Source organism: Lolium perenne, chromosome 7, assembly GCF_019359855.2.
Source record: "Lolium perenne isolate Kyuss_39 chromosome 7, Kyuss_2.0, whole genome shotgun sequence".
Taxonomy (NCBI): Eukaryota; Viridiplantae; Streptophyta; class Magnoliopsida; order Poales; family Poaceae; genus Lolium; species Lolium perenne.
The window spans coordinates 7,205,928-7,222,006 of NC_067250.2; the positions used below are offsets into that span (position 1 = coordinate 7,205,928).

General features: G+C 48.4%; 4 protein-coding genes and 1 long non-coding RNA gene across 5 annotated transcripts; 2 read left to right on the forward strand and 3 right to left on the reverse strand.

Annotated features, from left to right (window-relative positions):
* LOC127311570 (gluconokinase) lies at nucleotides 1-1,383 on the forward strand. The gene is made up of 4 exons (XM_051342011.1): nucleotides 1-179; nucleotides 348-390; nucleotides 598-677; nucleotides 783-1,383. Exons 1-4 carry the CDS (start codon nucleotides 152-154, stop codon nucleotides 1,220-1,222), a joined length of 591 nt encoding a protein of 196 aa, XP_051197971.1. The 5' UTR covers nucleotides 1-151; the 3' UTR covers nucleotides 1,223-1,383.
* On the reverse strand, nucleotides 1,348-4,174 carry LOC127311571 (protein MODIFYING WALL LIGNIN-1). Its single transcript, XM_051342013.2, has 3 exons — nucleotides 3,903-4,174; nucleotides 2,704-2,915; nucleotides 1,348-1,887 (listed from the first exon to the last, which is right to left on the reverse strand). The coding sequence occupies exons 1-3, from the start codon at nucleotides 3,996-3,998 to the stop codon at nucleotides 1,569-1,571; spliced, it is 627 nt and encodes a 208-aa protein (XP_051197973.1). The 5' UTR covers nucleotides 3,999-4,174; the 3' UTR covers nucleotides 1,348-1,568.
* Nucleotides 4,175-6,141: 1,967 nt separating this feature from the next.
* LOC127311572 (uncharacterized) lies at nucleotides 6,142-7,842 on the reverse strand. Its single transcript, XR_007857738.2, has 2 exons — nucleotides 7,323-7,842; nucleotides 6,142-6,301 (listed from the first exon to the last, which is right to left on the reverse strand). It is a non-coding gene; the product is annotated as an uncharacterized lncRNA (long non-coding RNA).
* Nucleotides 7,843-10,346: 2,504 nt separating this feature from the next.
* Nucleotides 10,347-12,030, forward strand: LOC127311569 (uncharacterized). Its single transcript, XM_051342010.2, has 3 exons — nucleotides 10,347-10,473; nucleotides 11,487-11,585; nucleotides 11,660-12,030. Exons 2-3 carry the CDS (start codon nucleotides 11,492-11,494, stop codon nucleotides 11,794-11,796), a joined length of 231 nt encoding a protein of 76 aa, XP_051197970.1. The 5' UTR covers nucleotides 10,347-10,473; nucleotides 11,487-11,491; the 3' UTR covers nucleotides 11,797-12,030.
* A 1,558-nt stretch (nucleotides 12,031-13,588) lies between these two features.
* Nucleotides 13,589-15,817, reverse strand: LOC127311568 (uncharacterized membrane protein At1g75140). The gene has a single exon (XM_051342009.2). The coding sequence runs from the start codon at nucleotides 15,746-15,748 to the stop codon at nucleotides 13,817-13,819; it is 1,932 nt and encodes a 643-aa protein (XP_051197969.1). The 5' UTR covers nucleotides 15,749-15,817; the 3' UTR covers nucleotides 13,589-13,816.
* Between the last annotated feature and the right edge of the window lie 262 nt (nucleotides 15,818-16,079).

The following is a 16,079-nucleotide window of genomic DNA, read 5'->3' on the forward strand; positions in this document are numbered from 1 at the left end:
TGAATCTGAGAAACTGCGCAGCAATGGTCAACCCCGAGAAATAGAGCAGCAACGGTCGTTGTCATCCTCATCATCCATTCGCCGCTCTTGTGTACTCTTCCCTCACTGCCGCCGGAGAGAGAGAAGGCGAGGCCGTCTGGATTGGAGCACCATGGCCGGCTCTGATCTCCCTCATACAGGTCAGTAAGATCTTGAATTGCTAGATCATCATCGTCGTCTCTCTCTCTCTCTCTCTCTCACGATCTCTCTTGGATGGCCCCAGAATCTGTGGTTAATTGTTACGAGCTGAGCTGATTCGGTCATCAACTGGGTTAATCTGACCTTCGTATTAATTTCTCTGCTTTCAGGATTGGCAATCGTGATCATGGGAGTCAGCGGCTGCGGCAAATCGTAAGCTTCTCTTTCCTCAACAATCCTCCTCCCTGAGGCTCTCACCGAATCCCCGATTGCTCTCTGATGAAGAACAGAACATGAGCTGACTGATTTGGCCAACAGTAGCCGGCCCTCTGATTAGGCTACCTGAATGAACTTTGCTGCTATCTTCCTATGAGATTATGGCAATGGCGTTTCTTCTCAACAACTTTTTGACGTGCGCAGGACCGTCGCGGCGATGCTCGCTGCAGCCCTGGGCTGCAACTTCGTCGAGGCAGACGATTACCACTCCCAGGCGAACAAAGGTATGCAAATTTCCACAAGAATATTTTCTGTCTTCTGTGGTTTTGCCATCCTCTCAAATTTACCACTACTGAACTTCTCTGCTCTTTTATGCAAAACAATGGCAGCAAAGATGAGCAAGGGCATCCCACTCACCGACGCCGACCGCGTCCCGTGGCTGGAGTCGCTCCGGGACGCCATCAGGGAGCTGCTGGACCGCGGCGAGGACGTCGCCGTCAGCTGCTCGGCACTGCAGCTGAAGTACAGGGAGATCCTGAGGGAAGGAGACAGCAACTACAAGGCAGGGTGCTATGGAACCTGCAGGGTGAAGTTTGTCTGTCTGGAGGCCTCAGCGGAGTTGATCGCTGATAGGGTGAGGAGGAGGGCGAAGGAAGCAGGGCACTTCATGCCTGCGAGCCTGGTGCAAAGCCAGCTTGATCTGCTGAAGATAGACGAAAACGAGGGGATCACTGTTGTCGACGCCACACTGCGTCCCGAAACCATTGTCAAAGCCACCATTGCTCAGTACAAGGAGGAGCTGGCATTGACAGCGTCACTGATGGCTTAGCATTCTAGCTGCATTGCTTCTTATTTCTGAATCAGTTTCATCTCTGTATACTGGACAAATTTCCAGTCCGCATCCATGATCCCATCCATCATGTACAACTTGAAGACTTGCAAATAAGCAAGATATGAATGTCAACATTACCCAGTTCATTTAAAATCAAACATCCATAGTGATGAAACAGGCATGCCACAACCATTCCCAGCAAAGAAAGGTCATCAAAAAAAAGACTGAACCTAGCTAAACAACAGCGGCGACTGCTGTTGTTCTACTCTGCAAGCCTATACAAACCAAACTTGCGAACATAGCATTCGTAGTGGCCGTCGAAATGGCTTAGATATGTGTGTGCTCAAGGGAACTGCTGCCGGTTGTAGGTGTCCTCGTGTACGAACACTGGTTCGCTGCTCTGCGGCGGGATCACGGGTTGGCCCATGGCGATGCCTTGGTTCTGCTGTGGGCCCCAGGATGGAGGGTTTTTCGACGATGTCAGAGCGACATAGTACACTATTGCCAGAGCCACACTGGCGAGGGAGAGCACTGCTCCTCCTGAGAAGACTCCAGGCTTGACGACGTAGCAGAAGCTGCCAAAGTACATGTTCTCTTGACCTCTTTGATCGTTTAGTGCAGCTCCAGTCAGCAGAAGAAGGAACGCTATTATAAAAGTGACCCTGCAGAATGTAAAAATCCCCAGGGTGCAGGGATGATGTTATCACAAATAGTTGTTCAAGTCCTCACAAATAACAAAAAGAAGTTTGCACGCAGAGCAGGAAAACAAGCAGCAGATTTCTGCAGTGCAGAGGTGAATGCTACCTAAGAATATATCACAACTAACAATAATCAATAGGACAGGAACATGTTCTGTAGAAAAGGAGAAAAAAGTTATTCAATTGAGTCATCATATGGACCATTCATGCATGATGTTATTTTTTTCGGAAAATGCAAAGGACCTTTGCGCTTCTTTTCGTTGAATAGGTAGAGTTTGGGTTACAATCCTCCTAGGAGGTGAGTTACAAGTAAGGACAACAAGTTAATGTGCACCCCAGGTCATCAGCCTTCCAAAAAACTACAACTGGCATCAGCCTAGAGCCCTAGAACCAATGGGAAACTCCTACACCTATTAATGGGTTTTAATAAAGGTTGCAGGACTACGGGCACAACCGTAGCCAATCTTCCTAATGGATGTATTCCTAACATAAACTTAAGAATAGCAAATTGACAGTCAAGAACGTGAAGATAAATAATCAACATGAACAAAACAACTGGGCTTGAAAGAAAGAAGTGATATCCAATGTGCTACAGAACTTTAGGGCCCCTCACTTCTTTTAATACTGTTTCAGAATTATGTAAGACTAAGTGCAGGTTCGATATAATATAACAGTGTGCAGGATTCTCTAGCAAAAGGGTAAGCAAAATTTCATAAAATGTTATGTTGAATTCTTCAAAATGTGGGAACAGGAACCGAAACATATTAGGCAAAACATTACCAAGATACGATGAATGAGATCAGAGCTACGCTCCAGTTAGTGTCCGAGGGTACTGGATGCCTCTTACAGCAGATGCAACCAGCAACCGTGTTTATGATAGACTGGGCGACCATAAGAGCGACGGCAGACATTAGGCCAAGGCCCAAGGCTGGGCTTCTTGGGTATATGCATGCGCCTGGAGAATCCTCGGAATCTGTTAGCACGTCTGAAGCCTGCATGAATCAAGCAGCGCATTATACTCTGGCATCATATTAATATTAAGATGTAATAACAATACTACGAGCCTACGACATCATCTGTTGAGCACGCACATTGAATCATGTTCAATGTATAATGTTGCTTGCTGTTCCTTGGAAGATGTTATGACGGAACATTATATCGATATTTACAGTCTACTCCCTCCGTGCAGTAATATATGATGTTGTAGCTATTTTTAGAGTTGACTAGATACATACTAAAAGGAGTGAATCAACATACTAAAAATAGACTAGATACACACAAAAGTGAGTGAATCTTCAAAAGAGCAAAACGTCTTATAAAACGAAACGGCGGGAGTATATCGCATTCGGGACGTACGTGGATAAATATGCCCCCAACTACAATCAAGCGAACTTATGAGTAAAGGAACAGAGAGTCATCATGGTTTGTATACTATACATAGTAGTATTAGCATACATAGTTACTACATAGTAGTATATATTTCAGCAGCTGTCAGCTACATGGATAGAGTTTTAACCAATCGTGATTCAGTCGTACTGGTACTGTTTTACAGGGTGGACTGGTCCAATCATAGTAAGCCAGCCAAACAACACCAACTCCGGCTCACATATGACCTCCAAAATCCAAGCCAGATATAACCAACCATGTTCAGTTTTCTTTTCTGACCAAAAAAAAAAAAAAACTGTGTTCTGTTCAGTTAGCATATTCTCTCCTCGCACATCGGCGGCGCGCAAATGCGCGGCATGGAGATTGGGCACCACGCGCGCGATCTGCCCATCACGGGGACAGGCAGGAGGTAGAGCCTACAGGCTAGATGGGGAAAAGGAGGAAGGGGAGAGGTAGGTACGCTCTGTGAGCAAGAACACGCAAGTTGGGTGGCGAGATCTGGTACCGCCTCTGCTCACCCAATCGAGCGTAACGCGGATGCCGCGGCGGCTGGTTTGTCAGAGGAAGGTGGGGAGGGGGGATTGGATGCTGACCTTGACGCGGGTGCCCTCGGCGGCGAACCCGAGCGCCGCCGAGAGGACGCCGAGGAAGCCCACCACGGCGCAGACCGCCATCACCTTCCTCTCCATCCCGTCCTGCGCCGACAACCTCCGCCTCCGGCTAACTCAAACCTCCCGGCTCGATCTTGCTAGCTGTCCGGAGTCCGGTGGCTCTCGCTCTACCACCACCACTGCGGCGGCGACGGTAGCTCCGGCTTGGAGCGAAGGCAGCAGACCCGGGAGAGCCTTTTCTTTATTCCTGCTGCTTTGGTTAGCAGCATCTTCAACCTTTTTCCCGGCTGCTTTGGTGTAGCAGTACCTACGCGGTGCCGCTGCGGGTGGGGCCCCGAAAGGAGTGGGCCCACCTGTCGGTGACTGGTGGGCCGGAAGCGTGCGGTGGATGGCGCCGGGCGTCGGTTGCTTGCTCGAGGCGCGCAGAGACGGTCGGTCGGATCTGAGCTTGGTGGTGCACCGTGGACCCGTACGGAAGGGAGACTGCACGGGGCCCACGTGCAGTGGCGTAACTTACGGGCGGTGTGCCGTGGACGCGGTGCATGGATGCTGAGAGCATTGCCGTGGAAGCTGAACTACCTGTCGGTACTTAGTAGTATTTGAAACGTATAAAAATCCACGAACGCGTATACGAAGAACTAAAAAGTCCTAACTACGTACCAGTGCACAAGTCCATTAGTTAGAAAATTGACGCGGCTTACCGTTAAAACTATCATCGATGTGTCAAATGTGCCTCGAAAAAACTATCTTTCCTAGCACAATGCGACAGCTATCCAGTACTGTACTTTTCTGAAATATGCATTAAAATCGGACTGGCAGCAAACTAATGCCCAAAAAAGCAGCGGGGCTCATTTATCAACGCTGAGGTGGCAGAGACAGGACATGACCCCACATATCAGCCCTACTAAAAATACCTTGGTTTTAAAATAGCAAATCGCGGTTTTCTTTTCGAGCCTACTACCTCCTCACATATCCCGTTGATCCAAATATGGAGTGGTTCAAAGTGCATAGAGTCCCATGTCTCACGATTGGATTAGGTAACTGATGACAATCCCTTATAGATTAATGTTTGCATTGTATCGTTGTGCTGAATCAACAGATGCTATGGGATAGTTTAAGTTGGGACCAATCTGGTTTAGCATCTTCAACCTTTTCCCGGTTGCTTTAGTGTAGTGTACCTTCGCGGTGACACTGCGGATGGGGCCGCGAAATGTGTGGGCCCACCTGTCGGTGGGTGGTGGGCGGGAAGCGTGGGGTGGATGGTGCCTGGCGTCGGTTGCTTGCTCGAGGCGCGTAGGGAGGGGGCACGCCCGGACGGTCGGTCGGATCTGAGCCTGGCGAACCGTGGACCCTGCGGACGGGAGACTGTGCAGGGCCCACGTGCAGTGGCGTATCTCACGGACGCGGTGCATGGATGTTGTCTGCATTGCTGTGGAAGTTGAACTACCTGTCGGTCCTACTAGACTACTAGTACTACTTGTTGAAACGTAGAAAATTCTACAAACGCGTAGACGAAGAACTCATGTGAGACATTACTAGTCATACGTAAAACCTAACTACACAAGTTCAGTATAATAGTTACTATAAGAAAGTCGACTCAGCGTCCCTTCTCATTTCCCTTCTCCACATCCGGGAGTGATTCGAAAATGCTTTAAGAACCACCTGGACCATAGCCTGAAGTGGATCAGGTGAATCAGATCGACTTTACGAGTTAGTAGCATAAAATAACTTGTGCGCGAAATATTCGGAAAACTACCACTTTACATTTTCGTGACAAAATATGGTCAAATTAATGCCCACTAAACTCGAACTTCAAAAGATCTTGCTTTGAGCACAAGCTGGTTAAAACTCCTTTTAAGCTAATAAGTTATTCTACTGTTTTTATGAAATACTGGACAGGTTTGCACAATGAGAAGGATGCGGACGATATCCAGGCGGGTGTTGATGGTTTATTGAGACTTGCTGGCTCTTCTGGTACTGGTAGTGCTGCACAAAATGCCCCTGGTCATCAACAACGTCCTCTGTAGATAAGGGATGCAAGGGATGTTGAAGCCGACGCTGGTGACCTGAAAATGGAAGATCGGGGGTGCAAATGCTTGAAACTTTTGGACCTTTTTGTCACGCCCCAAGCCACGACCTAGGAGAATGACAGCCGCCGTATGCTTATGATTTGAAGGAACCATAAGCATACAAGGCTAAATAGTGAAATATCACTGACAAATGCCAAGCAAGTCTCCACTTTATTCATTATCAAATATTACAAGTACAACTTATTTATTACAACACTAGTGATATTTTCTTCTATTAATATCTCGCTCCACTTCTACGCTATATGTCGTCATATGGATTTTCAGCCGTCGCCACTTGATCCTAAAATTGATCTGCGCATACCAGATAAAAATAAAAGACTGTGAGTATGTTAAACATACTCAGCAAGAATATACAGATTTTACAGTCAATTATATCCCCATAGCTCAGCAGGGTGCGATATGCACTCATAGCGACTAAACGCCCTTTGGCATAAACCAAGCAACACCAACATCCATATCCTCCTTAATATATATTAAAACTTAAGTTTTAGTTAAGCCTCTGCAGAGTATCAGCAAATCAATTGTCATAATCCCACCTCGTGATAGTATCGATCTCTGAGAATCACGTCGTCGAGTCCCCTACTTGTGTGGGCCTTCCCATCCGGGCCTGCCATCCCACACCTTTCAGGTATCGACCGTCTCAGGCTGGATACACCACACTTTTCATGATTATGACCAACCAATTTGTTGATATATGATCCCATATTTTATCTTGCTTGACCAATATGCAACTATTAAAATATGCTAAAAATGCAAAAGAAATAACTCTATCGATATAGAGATATAGCAAACAATACACATATAAGCATCGCAACCAAATAAATCAATCTAGGGAATACAAAGCAGACAAGAACATTCTGGTATACGCAGCTTGCCTTGAGTTTCCTCGTTGATTAAACTTGTGCCGCTCCTGGACCTAGTCATATTACATAGTCTATAAGTTTTGGTAAATGTACCACACTTCTCCTTAAGTACACGTATGGTTCACGTAAGAGCTAGTCATCCTGATGTTTATTTCAGTTCTTTGTCACTGTTCATGTTCCAAGTATATACATGCATAGCCTGTCTAATTTATTTTATCAGATCATGTATGTTAAATCCCAGTAATTAAATTCAGAGGACAGACTGAGTAGTGTTAGCCCTTAATCCAGTATACAGGTGAAAATATTATTTAGCTAGTTTGGTCCGAACCAGTGGGAAGCAGGTGGACATTTGTATTCGTGCTTTTGTATAGAAATATGACTCGGTGGATCATTTAGCTTGGATGGAGGAATTTACTAAGAGATCAGCTTGGACATAAATAACAACTTACCTCTGATCGCCCTCTCTAGAACACCTTAAAATATTTCCACACAGCTTCCTTCTTCTATCTTCTAAGAACGAATATTGTTGTCTAATCCCAGGAGCAGAAGCAGAGCTTTCCCTATGGATGGAACCGAAAGAAATGGAGAGAGGCTAGCTTGATGGTGAGATGGCAGAGATGCTCCAACGGGAGGTGTATTTATAGTGTACTTCTACACTGTTGGGACTTGGGAGCAGATAAAGATCAGCCGAGGGAAGCTTGGCCCCTAAGGGATTAAAGATAAGAACGGAAGAAGGATAGCTTGGGCAGTGCACTTCTCCGGATAGGAATAGTAGATATTTTGGTCCAAGCAATAGACAACTAACGACTGAGGCGGTAGTAAAATATCTGGGAATCTTACCTATAGCTCCCTGTTGTTATGTTATTTTGGTTCTCCTCAGCAAATTACTTTAAAAAAATACTTATTGTCATTATTTAAATTCATAACTGTTACGCGAGTGGTGAAATTTAAACAAGCAAAACTTTGGGTCATAACACTTTTCCTGCATGTATGTGGTTGTAATGATACTCTAAGCTTTTTTTGTGGGGTTTTGGCCGTTAAAAGACTCCTAAGCTGTAACGCTAGCAGTAGGAGGCGCGTTTTTAGTTTAGTTTCCTTTGTTGTTTCGAACAACTAGCCCCCCGTGGCTTGATACTCCTGCTTTCGTTATCCATGGGTAATGAAAATCGATCCGTGTGGATCTCTTGGAAAAAAATATGGAGTGGTCATCGCCGCTTTCTCAGCGAACTTGTTGCCGCATCTCCGGCAAAATCATCGTGGAGAGCCTGCATGGAACACGTGGGTGAGCTCTCCCGTCTCAATCCGGCCGCTGGGGCACCACTGTCGTGTCTTCCCCGGCGTCGTCATGTTGTGGAGGTCGGAGATATGGAGGTATGTGAAGGGTGCGCGAGATGGGCGCCACCGTGCGATGGATGTCCCTCCTTCCAGCCCCGTCCTAGCCCTCTTGCACCAAATCCCCCTCTAACTCTCTCCTTTGGGCGCCTCCAATTTCTGGCTGGCTAGGAGTGGCAATGAGGGGACTTACGGAATCTCGACCGGCGGCAAGGCACCGTGATGCAATGTGGATGGTGTCGGGGGACAACGGAAATGGCGCAGGGGCCAGCTGTGCGTCGCCAAATCTTGAGGATGCGGGACTTGGCACCAGAGCATCGGCGAGCGAAAAACAGGGGTCGGGGATGACTAAGGGGAAAAGCTCCCTTCAATGGAGAAGAAGGTAGGCTATGGGGAACCATGGCGGTGGCTAGATTGAGAGCGAAGCGAGTTGACCTTTATTTTTTATAGGGCTGACCCATCGGTCCTCTGCCCACATCAATAAGTTCACTATGTTTTGTGCCACGTTGGTGTTACAGGTGGATCCCACCGGTCAGAATGACTGTCAATTTATTATCAATTTGAGTTGATGCACATTGCAAAAAATATGTACCCAATAGTGGTCACATTTTCTCACGAAAAGGTAAAGTGGTAGCTTTCCAAACATTTCACGCAAATGTGATAGCTTTATGCTAAGAACTCCATACTTTCTTTCCCCTATTTCTGAGTGGAGAGCGTGCGAGCTATGGAACACGCTTATTGTGTTTGCTAGAGCTAAACGGGTGCGCTCCGCCCCATTTAGGGATGCGGAAGTGGGACAAGTAGAATAAATGAAATAATTAAATTTTGATATACTAAAGAGAAAAATAAGTCAAATAAATTCAAATAACCATATACCATCTTTTCACTTGCCCCAATTTTATATCCTTGGGCCTATTTCTGGTTGCCACCCCCATGAGCTCCACTCCTAAACAACATCCTTTTGGACAATGGTCCAGTTAGCGAGACGGTAGCTGTAGCTCGTACTGCATGTTCATAGTCAACTTGTATTCAGGATGTTAGAAGTTTGTCAAGTTCAGATGTATCTAGATATATCTAAATTTAGATAAATTTACCATTTTTTATGGACAGAGGTAGTACTAAAAATTATACATATTTTGAAAGCTTTCTCTAATACAGACAAATTGGTTCCGCAATGTGCATGACTCATCCATGATTGTCCCTCCTCTCGTTCTCCTCTCGTTCCTCCTCTCGTTCTCTCCGCTCTGGCCCCCTTGAGAGTCATCTGTGTTCTACTAGTTCGCCCGGCTCTCCTCATCGGCAGCGAGACCATCTCGTGTGGTAGAGAGGGTGGAGACCGGCATGTACAGAGTAGAATAGCTTTGGTGTTGCCCCTTTGGCGTCTCGGCTTCATGCCGTTAGGGTGGAGCAGAGCCTAGATCTGTTTGACTAGATCTGGGGCGAGCTAGGGTTCTTCCTTGTCCTCCAATTGCTCTAGCGGGTGGAGGAAGGTGCGGCAAGGAAGGCCACCGTCTCCTTCAATAAGGTCATGTTCGATGGCCATCTTGGGTTCTGCTGTCTCTTCGTCCTCTACACTCTTCCATCCGGCCTTGGTGGCGAGGGGAGGAGGCGTTCCGACGAACAACATAGTCCGGCATCAAGATGGCGGGGAGTTTCTCTGCTGCAAGCGGGAGTTCACTACATGGTGGCCAAGCATTCCGCCATGATTTCTGCCAAGGGAGGCCACTCCAAGCGCCGCATCGTCAGCGTCTCTCCAACCTCCATAGTGGATGCCCTTTTTTTTGCGGGGACCATAGTGGATGCCCTTCAAGGAGATTCTTGCCGGAGCTTTGCACCTCCTCACTGTCAAGTGGTTCGCCCCCGGCGGAGTGAAGGTGGCCGGCAATGGAGTCTCACCGCCGGTGGAGAGGACCAATGACTGGATTGCATTCTCTTTTCTCTTTTCAGGGGTACCCACCGTTTATATGAGTTAATGCAGCATCGGGGTCTTTCCAAAAAAAAAAGTCAACGAATATCTGTTCAAAAAAAAAAAAAGTTAACCCAATATGGTGAGAAAGGTCAGGAGAAGCCCGGTTCAGCCCACCACGTGAACGTGGCCCAGTGGAGAAGCGGTCAAGATAGACAGTCCCGGAGCCCTTTTATGATTTCTCTCCGCCCATTCGCTCGCTCGCGTTCCTGCCCCTTCTCCACACGCGCGCGTCTCCTCCCTCTCCCTCTCTCTCCCCGGCGGCGGCGGCGGCGGCGGCGGCAGGCGAACCGGATCACGAGGTACTCTCGTCAGCCTCCTCCCTCCCCCTCTCCCCGTGTCTGTTCGACGGATGTTTCCGCCGATCCCGCACGCGCGAGCGCGCGCTCGAACGAGATTCGCCGCCATTTCTCCATCCCAGCGCTAGGGCTCGGTGATCATCGAGTATAATCGTATGATCTGGAAAAGACGAGATGAACAGGATGGTCACGACCCGATTAGATCTACCTGACCACCTGCGTCCCGCACGATGCGCAACGTCTACCCATCGCGTGTTGAAGACCGTTTCGAAAGATGATCCTTTGATATCTTTGAGTTTTTTTTTTGAGTAATATAATTTGGGTTTCTGGACGACCGATCCGTGTGGTTCCCCGCACCGTTGGATCGCGCGCTTTCGTTAGGCCGCGTTCCACTGGATTGGGAATCATCCATCTAGCAAGGCTCGTCATTCGTTATTACGATTCATATTTTCATCTTTCATTGTTAACGCACGAACGGATGAGCCCCGATTTATTGCCTGTGTTTCGGTCCCTAGTTTATGTAGACAAATGCCATTTCTCTGTTGACAGCAAACAGTGGATGTTTTATATGTACACTAGCACATATCTGACCATTCCACTTGTACATGTACGCCAGTATAGTATTGTCTGCTGGGCAACATTGGATGATATGTTGCCGGTGAATCCGTGGGTGGTTTTGATAGACAAAAACCGTGTGCGTAGTTTCTGCACTTGTACATCCATGTTTCTTTCTTTTTCTGTCAAGCTGGCCATCGCTACCTAATTCTTATATGAATGTTGAATATATGTTGTATTTAAGAGGGTGAAATAAGATGGTGAATAGAGCGCATGATCTCTACTTTCTGTCGGGCATTGTTCTACTTTTGTCTCATGACTGATGGAGCTCATGTTGATGTCTACGAGAATAGAGGAAACACCTCATGTTATGTTTTGTGATGGTTTTTGCGCGTGTGAATGATTTCTGCATAGCGGTTCACTGGACCTGACAATATGTACCCTGTTTCGGTGCTGTGCAGCAACAATGGCGGCGAAATGCATTGTCGGGGCGCTGATCGGATCCCTTGGCGTTGCGTATGTCTGCGACACGATTGTTTCTGACAAGAAGATCTTCGGAGGTGAGTGTAATCTGACATAAGGTACCTGTAGTGGTGAGTTTTGTATCTGAAACTGCTGCTTCCTCTGGAAACAGGCACCGTTTGCAAGACTGCCACTGACAAGGAGTGGCAGCAAGCCACGGAGGCCAAGCTTCAGGCCTGGCCTCGCACTGCTGGACCGCCGGTCATCATGAACCCCATCAGCCGCCAGAACTTCATCGTCAAGGACTGAATAGGCGGACCAAGCTGGATCTTCGTCTTACTTCCTCCATGGAGTCAAAGTTTCTTTTCTAGGTTTTTGAAGTCCTAATAAAAGGGACTAAAGTCAGGGTATACCTTTTTGCGCGGTTTTCACTGCCCGTGCGCAACTTCTGGGAGCATATTGCTCACTCGCCTTTTGACGAACTATGTTCTCGGTGAAAATTTCCAACAGGAAGTAAATAATTGCATTGCTTTCCCATTATCATCATGTGGTGCAGTGTTTCTTACTAATCTTAATATGCTTCAAGTTTATGGTTTGAAGTTATGCAGCATTTTTTTTTTGTCCACCCCCATGTTAGAGTGTTATTTTGGCTGGGTTTCTGTTGCCTCTGCAGCTGCTTATGCTATTATCTGCGGCTGCAAACTATATCGATTGCGACAGTCTTGTGTTGCATCAATGCAAACTGAAGCTCAACACTCGTAATCTGGTCTATTTACGACATTGTTCAGCAGCTGTTCTTCTATTTTGGCCAGACCTGTATGAGCGACTGAAAATGTTGCACTTTGAACGAAGTAATAAACCACGCTTAACTGAAACATATACTTGTATTTTAGAAGTTCGTTGCACCTGGAACGTAGTAAAAAACCACGCTAACTGAAACTTGTAATGGTATTGCAGAAGTTTAAGATAAATTTGCCATCAGATGGCACCAAAATAATGTCTCTTGAACCGATGAAATGATGAAAATTAAGCTCCTGCCACAATACAGTTTTTCGTATAATTGGCAGCGTGCATATACTGTATTAAGAAGACAAAAATGATGGTAGCATAAATAACAGTTTTCTAAAATTGTAGTATCATCCAGATGGGAACCAGATAGGCAGATCACGTGAGCTACACATAATGACAAAAGGACAAAGAAAAAACTCAAACTTGGATAACTGCAGTTCACATGTCAATGTCAACGTCAACATATTTGGTGATGTGGCACTATCAAACACTGAGATGATCCTCCTTACATTGACGCAGAAAAGATAGAACATGGATTAGATAGTGACAGAAAATGGAAGTTCAAATGTAGCATGTGATGCGGAAATTCAATTCGGCTCCCGGGTGCGTATGCTCCCTATATCAAAAAATTATATTTTGAGTTGTCGAAAAATTTTGACAAAAAATTCTGCATCTACATCACCATAATATATGTGCAATTGTCAAGTTTCACGAAAAATAAATATTTTTTGTGGTCTATATAAAAAAGAGAAAATTTATCCTGTAAACAACATTATTTTTAGCACTGAGTTTTGTCTTTTTTACACACGTCACATTACAAGCCCATTTTTTATGAAACAACTTTGTGAGCGTGTAGCACTTGAAGATGTACGTGCGAATTTTTTGTTTCAATTTTTTGAAATTCAAAATATATGTAAGATGAAATTTAAAATGGAGGGAGCATATGCTCCCATGTTCCAAAACACCACTCCCGTGCCATGTGATGCAATTTTTTACTTTAAAGCGTGTGAATCATGTGGTAGTCGGAAGTACCCGAAACAAAAAAGACAACCCTGCATCTTCATCTTATAACATATGGCCTATGGCTACTAGAATGCTAATGAAATTGACTGAATCTACCAGTAGTTGTTCCTTGATAAAATGCCAAGGCAGTTCTTCAGTGCAGCAAGACATCCAGTTCAGAAGTAGAGCAATTCGCATCCCAGCACAACTGGAGTTCATTATGAACTCTGAGACTTAAAGAGTAATTTCCTTACACCATTTAAGCTTAAGAGCAGATTAAATATGAGTTGGGCGGTTAGAGGCTTAGAGCTATACATAGACCGTGTAAAATTGCACAGATGCAACCCAGTCTTTTGTGTTATTTCACTATTTGCACCAACGTATCTTAATTGGTCATAATTTACTCGTACAATACAAACATTTTAAGTTTTACAACTTACAACAACAGGCTTGGTATCACTGGCATCCCTCTTAGGTGAGGAATCTTCAAAACCTGACCAAAATTTAGGGGGGCAGTCTACACCAACTACCGACACCCTCATTCGACATGATCATCTACTACAGCTTGGTTGTTCAAGAACAATGCATCTCTTTTCTTGGGGAAACCAGGCGGCTCCATACCTGGGCCTCTATACTTCAGCTCTGGAGTGGCTCTAAGCCCAGGCTCAGACGAAACAGGTCGATATGGAATGCCGGCTGCCCCTGCATATCTAGTAGGGGACACATACCTTCTCGGAGCAGTTCTTAGCGCGCCGCCACGTAGGTCCCCAGCCCTGGTAGTGTCAGCATAGCCTCGGTCGGTAGATCTGGTGGTGGCATCCACATAGCTTCTATCACCGGCTCTTGCTGCGCCATCCGCATAGCTTCGATCAGAAGCTCTTGTGGTGCTATCCGCGAACGCTCGCTCGCTAGCTGGATGATTCAAAATGCTCCCCGTAGGAGCAGAGACGGAGGTGTTAAACGTCTCCTCCGGTGTCCACCCCAACGAGTCCTTCTTCTTCACATACACTTGCCAGATGCCGATCAAGAAGAGGAGGAAAAGCAGGGCCGGGCCGCTCCACACAACCGCGTTGCTCTCCGGCTTGTACACCGGGAAGTTGGACCGGTAGATGCCAATGTAGCCATCCCCAAGCCCCAGGATCACAAGCTTTTCCCGGTCCGCGGCGATCAGAGGCTTCATCACGGCTGACATCGCAGCGCTAGAACCCGCAAACATGGACTTGATATCCCTAATGGCCGTGCTGAACAGCGGCCGCGGCGCCCCGACCCTCCCATAGTACTGCGAGGAGGTGTTGTACACCATGATCTTATCCTGGCTGGCCACCAAGAGGTAACCCTTGATGGTTTGTATCGCGACGGGGCCGTCAACCTCGGCCTTCTTCACCGCCCGGACCCGGCACTTGAGGTTGGCGACATCGCCGAGCAGCAGGACGTGCACGAGATCACCGGCATCGGTGAAGCCATAAGCCTTGAATCGTTCGGCGGGGTCGAAGGAGTAGGACTTGGGGCGGGAGCCGTTGAGCGCCTCGGCGAGGCCCTCGCAGGGCGTCTCGCGGACGGTCATGGAGCGGAGGTCGAGGGACGCGGCGCCGGCGTCGGTGAGGAAGAGCAGGCGCTGCTTGACGAAGGCGAGCGGCGTGGAGGCGGCGATGGCGGTGCCGTAGAGCGTGCCGTTCTCGGTGAAGACGCGGATGCGGCGGCCCGCGTCGCTGGAGAGCACGTAGCGGGACCGCCCCGCGTGGTGCGCCTCGAGGTGCAGCACGGGCGCGGCGTCGAGGCCGCGCACGAGGAGGCGGGAGGAGGTGGCGGTGAGGGTGAGCCAGTCGTCGCCGTGCGGGGAGGCCTCCGTGAGGCGGTGCGCCGCGATGGAGCCGTCGGCGTGGCCCGCGAAGAGGAGGCAGTCGGCGCGGCGCGGGGAGAGGTACGCGAGCAGGGCGGTCACCGGGGAGGGGGGCGCCGGGGAGTCCCCGGCGCTGAGCTCGAGCAGTAAGTCTCCTGCTGCGGAGAAGACGAAGACGCGGCCGCGGGAGTCGCCCACCGCGAAGTACTTGGTGAGCCCGTCGGCGTCCTCGTACGGCAGCGCGGCCTGCGCCGCCGCGTGCGCGCCGTCCCCGAGCCGCACCGCCGCCACGAAGTTGAACCGCTCGGACCAGACCGGCCGGCGCTTCGTGACGGCCACCCGCTGCGGGGCCAGCTGGTCCGGAGCTCCCGGTGCCGCCGGGGCTTCGGCGGAGAAGGGCTGCCGCGGCGGCGGGGGGTCCGGCTCCGCGGATCTAGCGAGCACGGACTCCAGCGCGCGGACGGACCTGGCGAGCGAGTCCGCGACCTCCTGGAGCCTCTCTAGCATCCGGGCCAGCTCCTCCGCCGCCTTCGGCGTCTCCGGCGCCTGAACCACCACCTCGGACTCGGCGGCGGCGGCGGCGGCGGCGAGCAGGATGAGGAGGAGCGCGGCGGTGGCGCGGTGGGCCATGAGTGTCGGCGAGTGCAGAGTTGCTCCGCGTAGCAGTAGAGATTGAGGTGGATCTGCTATTGGGTAAAGTGACACCCAGAAGATGGTGGGACCCAGATGTCAGATGGACACTAGCTTGGCACATTCTTTGCTCTTATTTTTTACTCGCTTTGTTTAGATAGGGATGATGGTATGCCAGATCTAGCTACATCCGTATTTGGATAAATTTGAGTTAATAACAGAGCTACAGCCTCAAAGCTTATTGTAACAGATAAATGAGAAGTCGTCGAGCTAAAGCCACGATGGACCAGCGCACCAGAGTAACAACAATTGCCATTGATGATAACTGTAA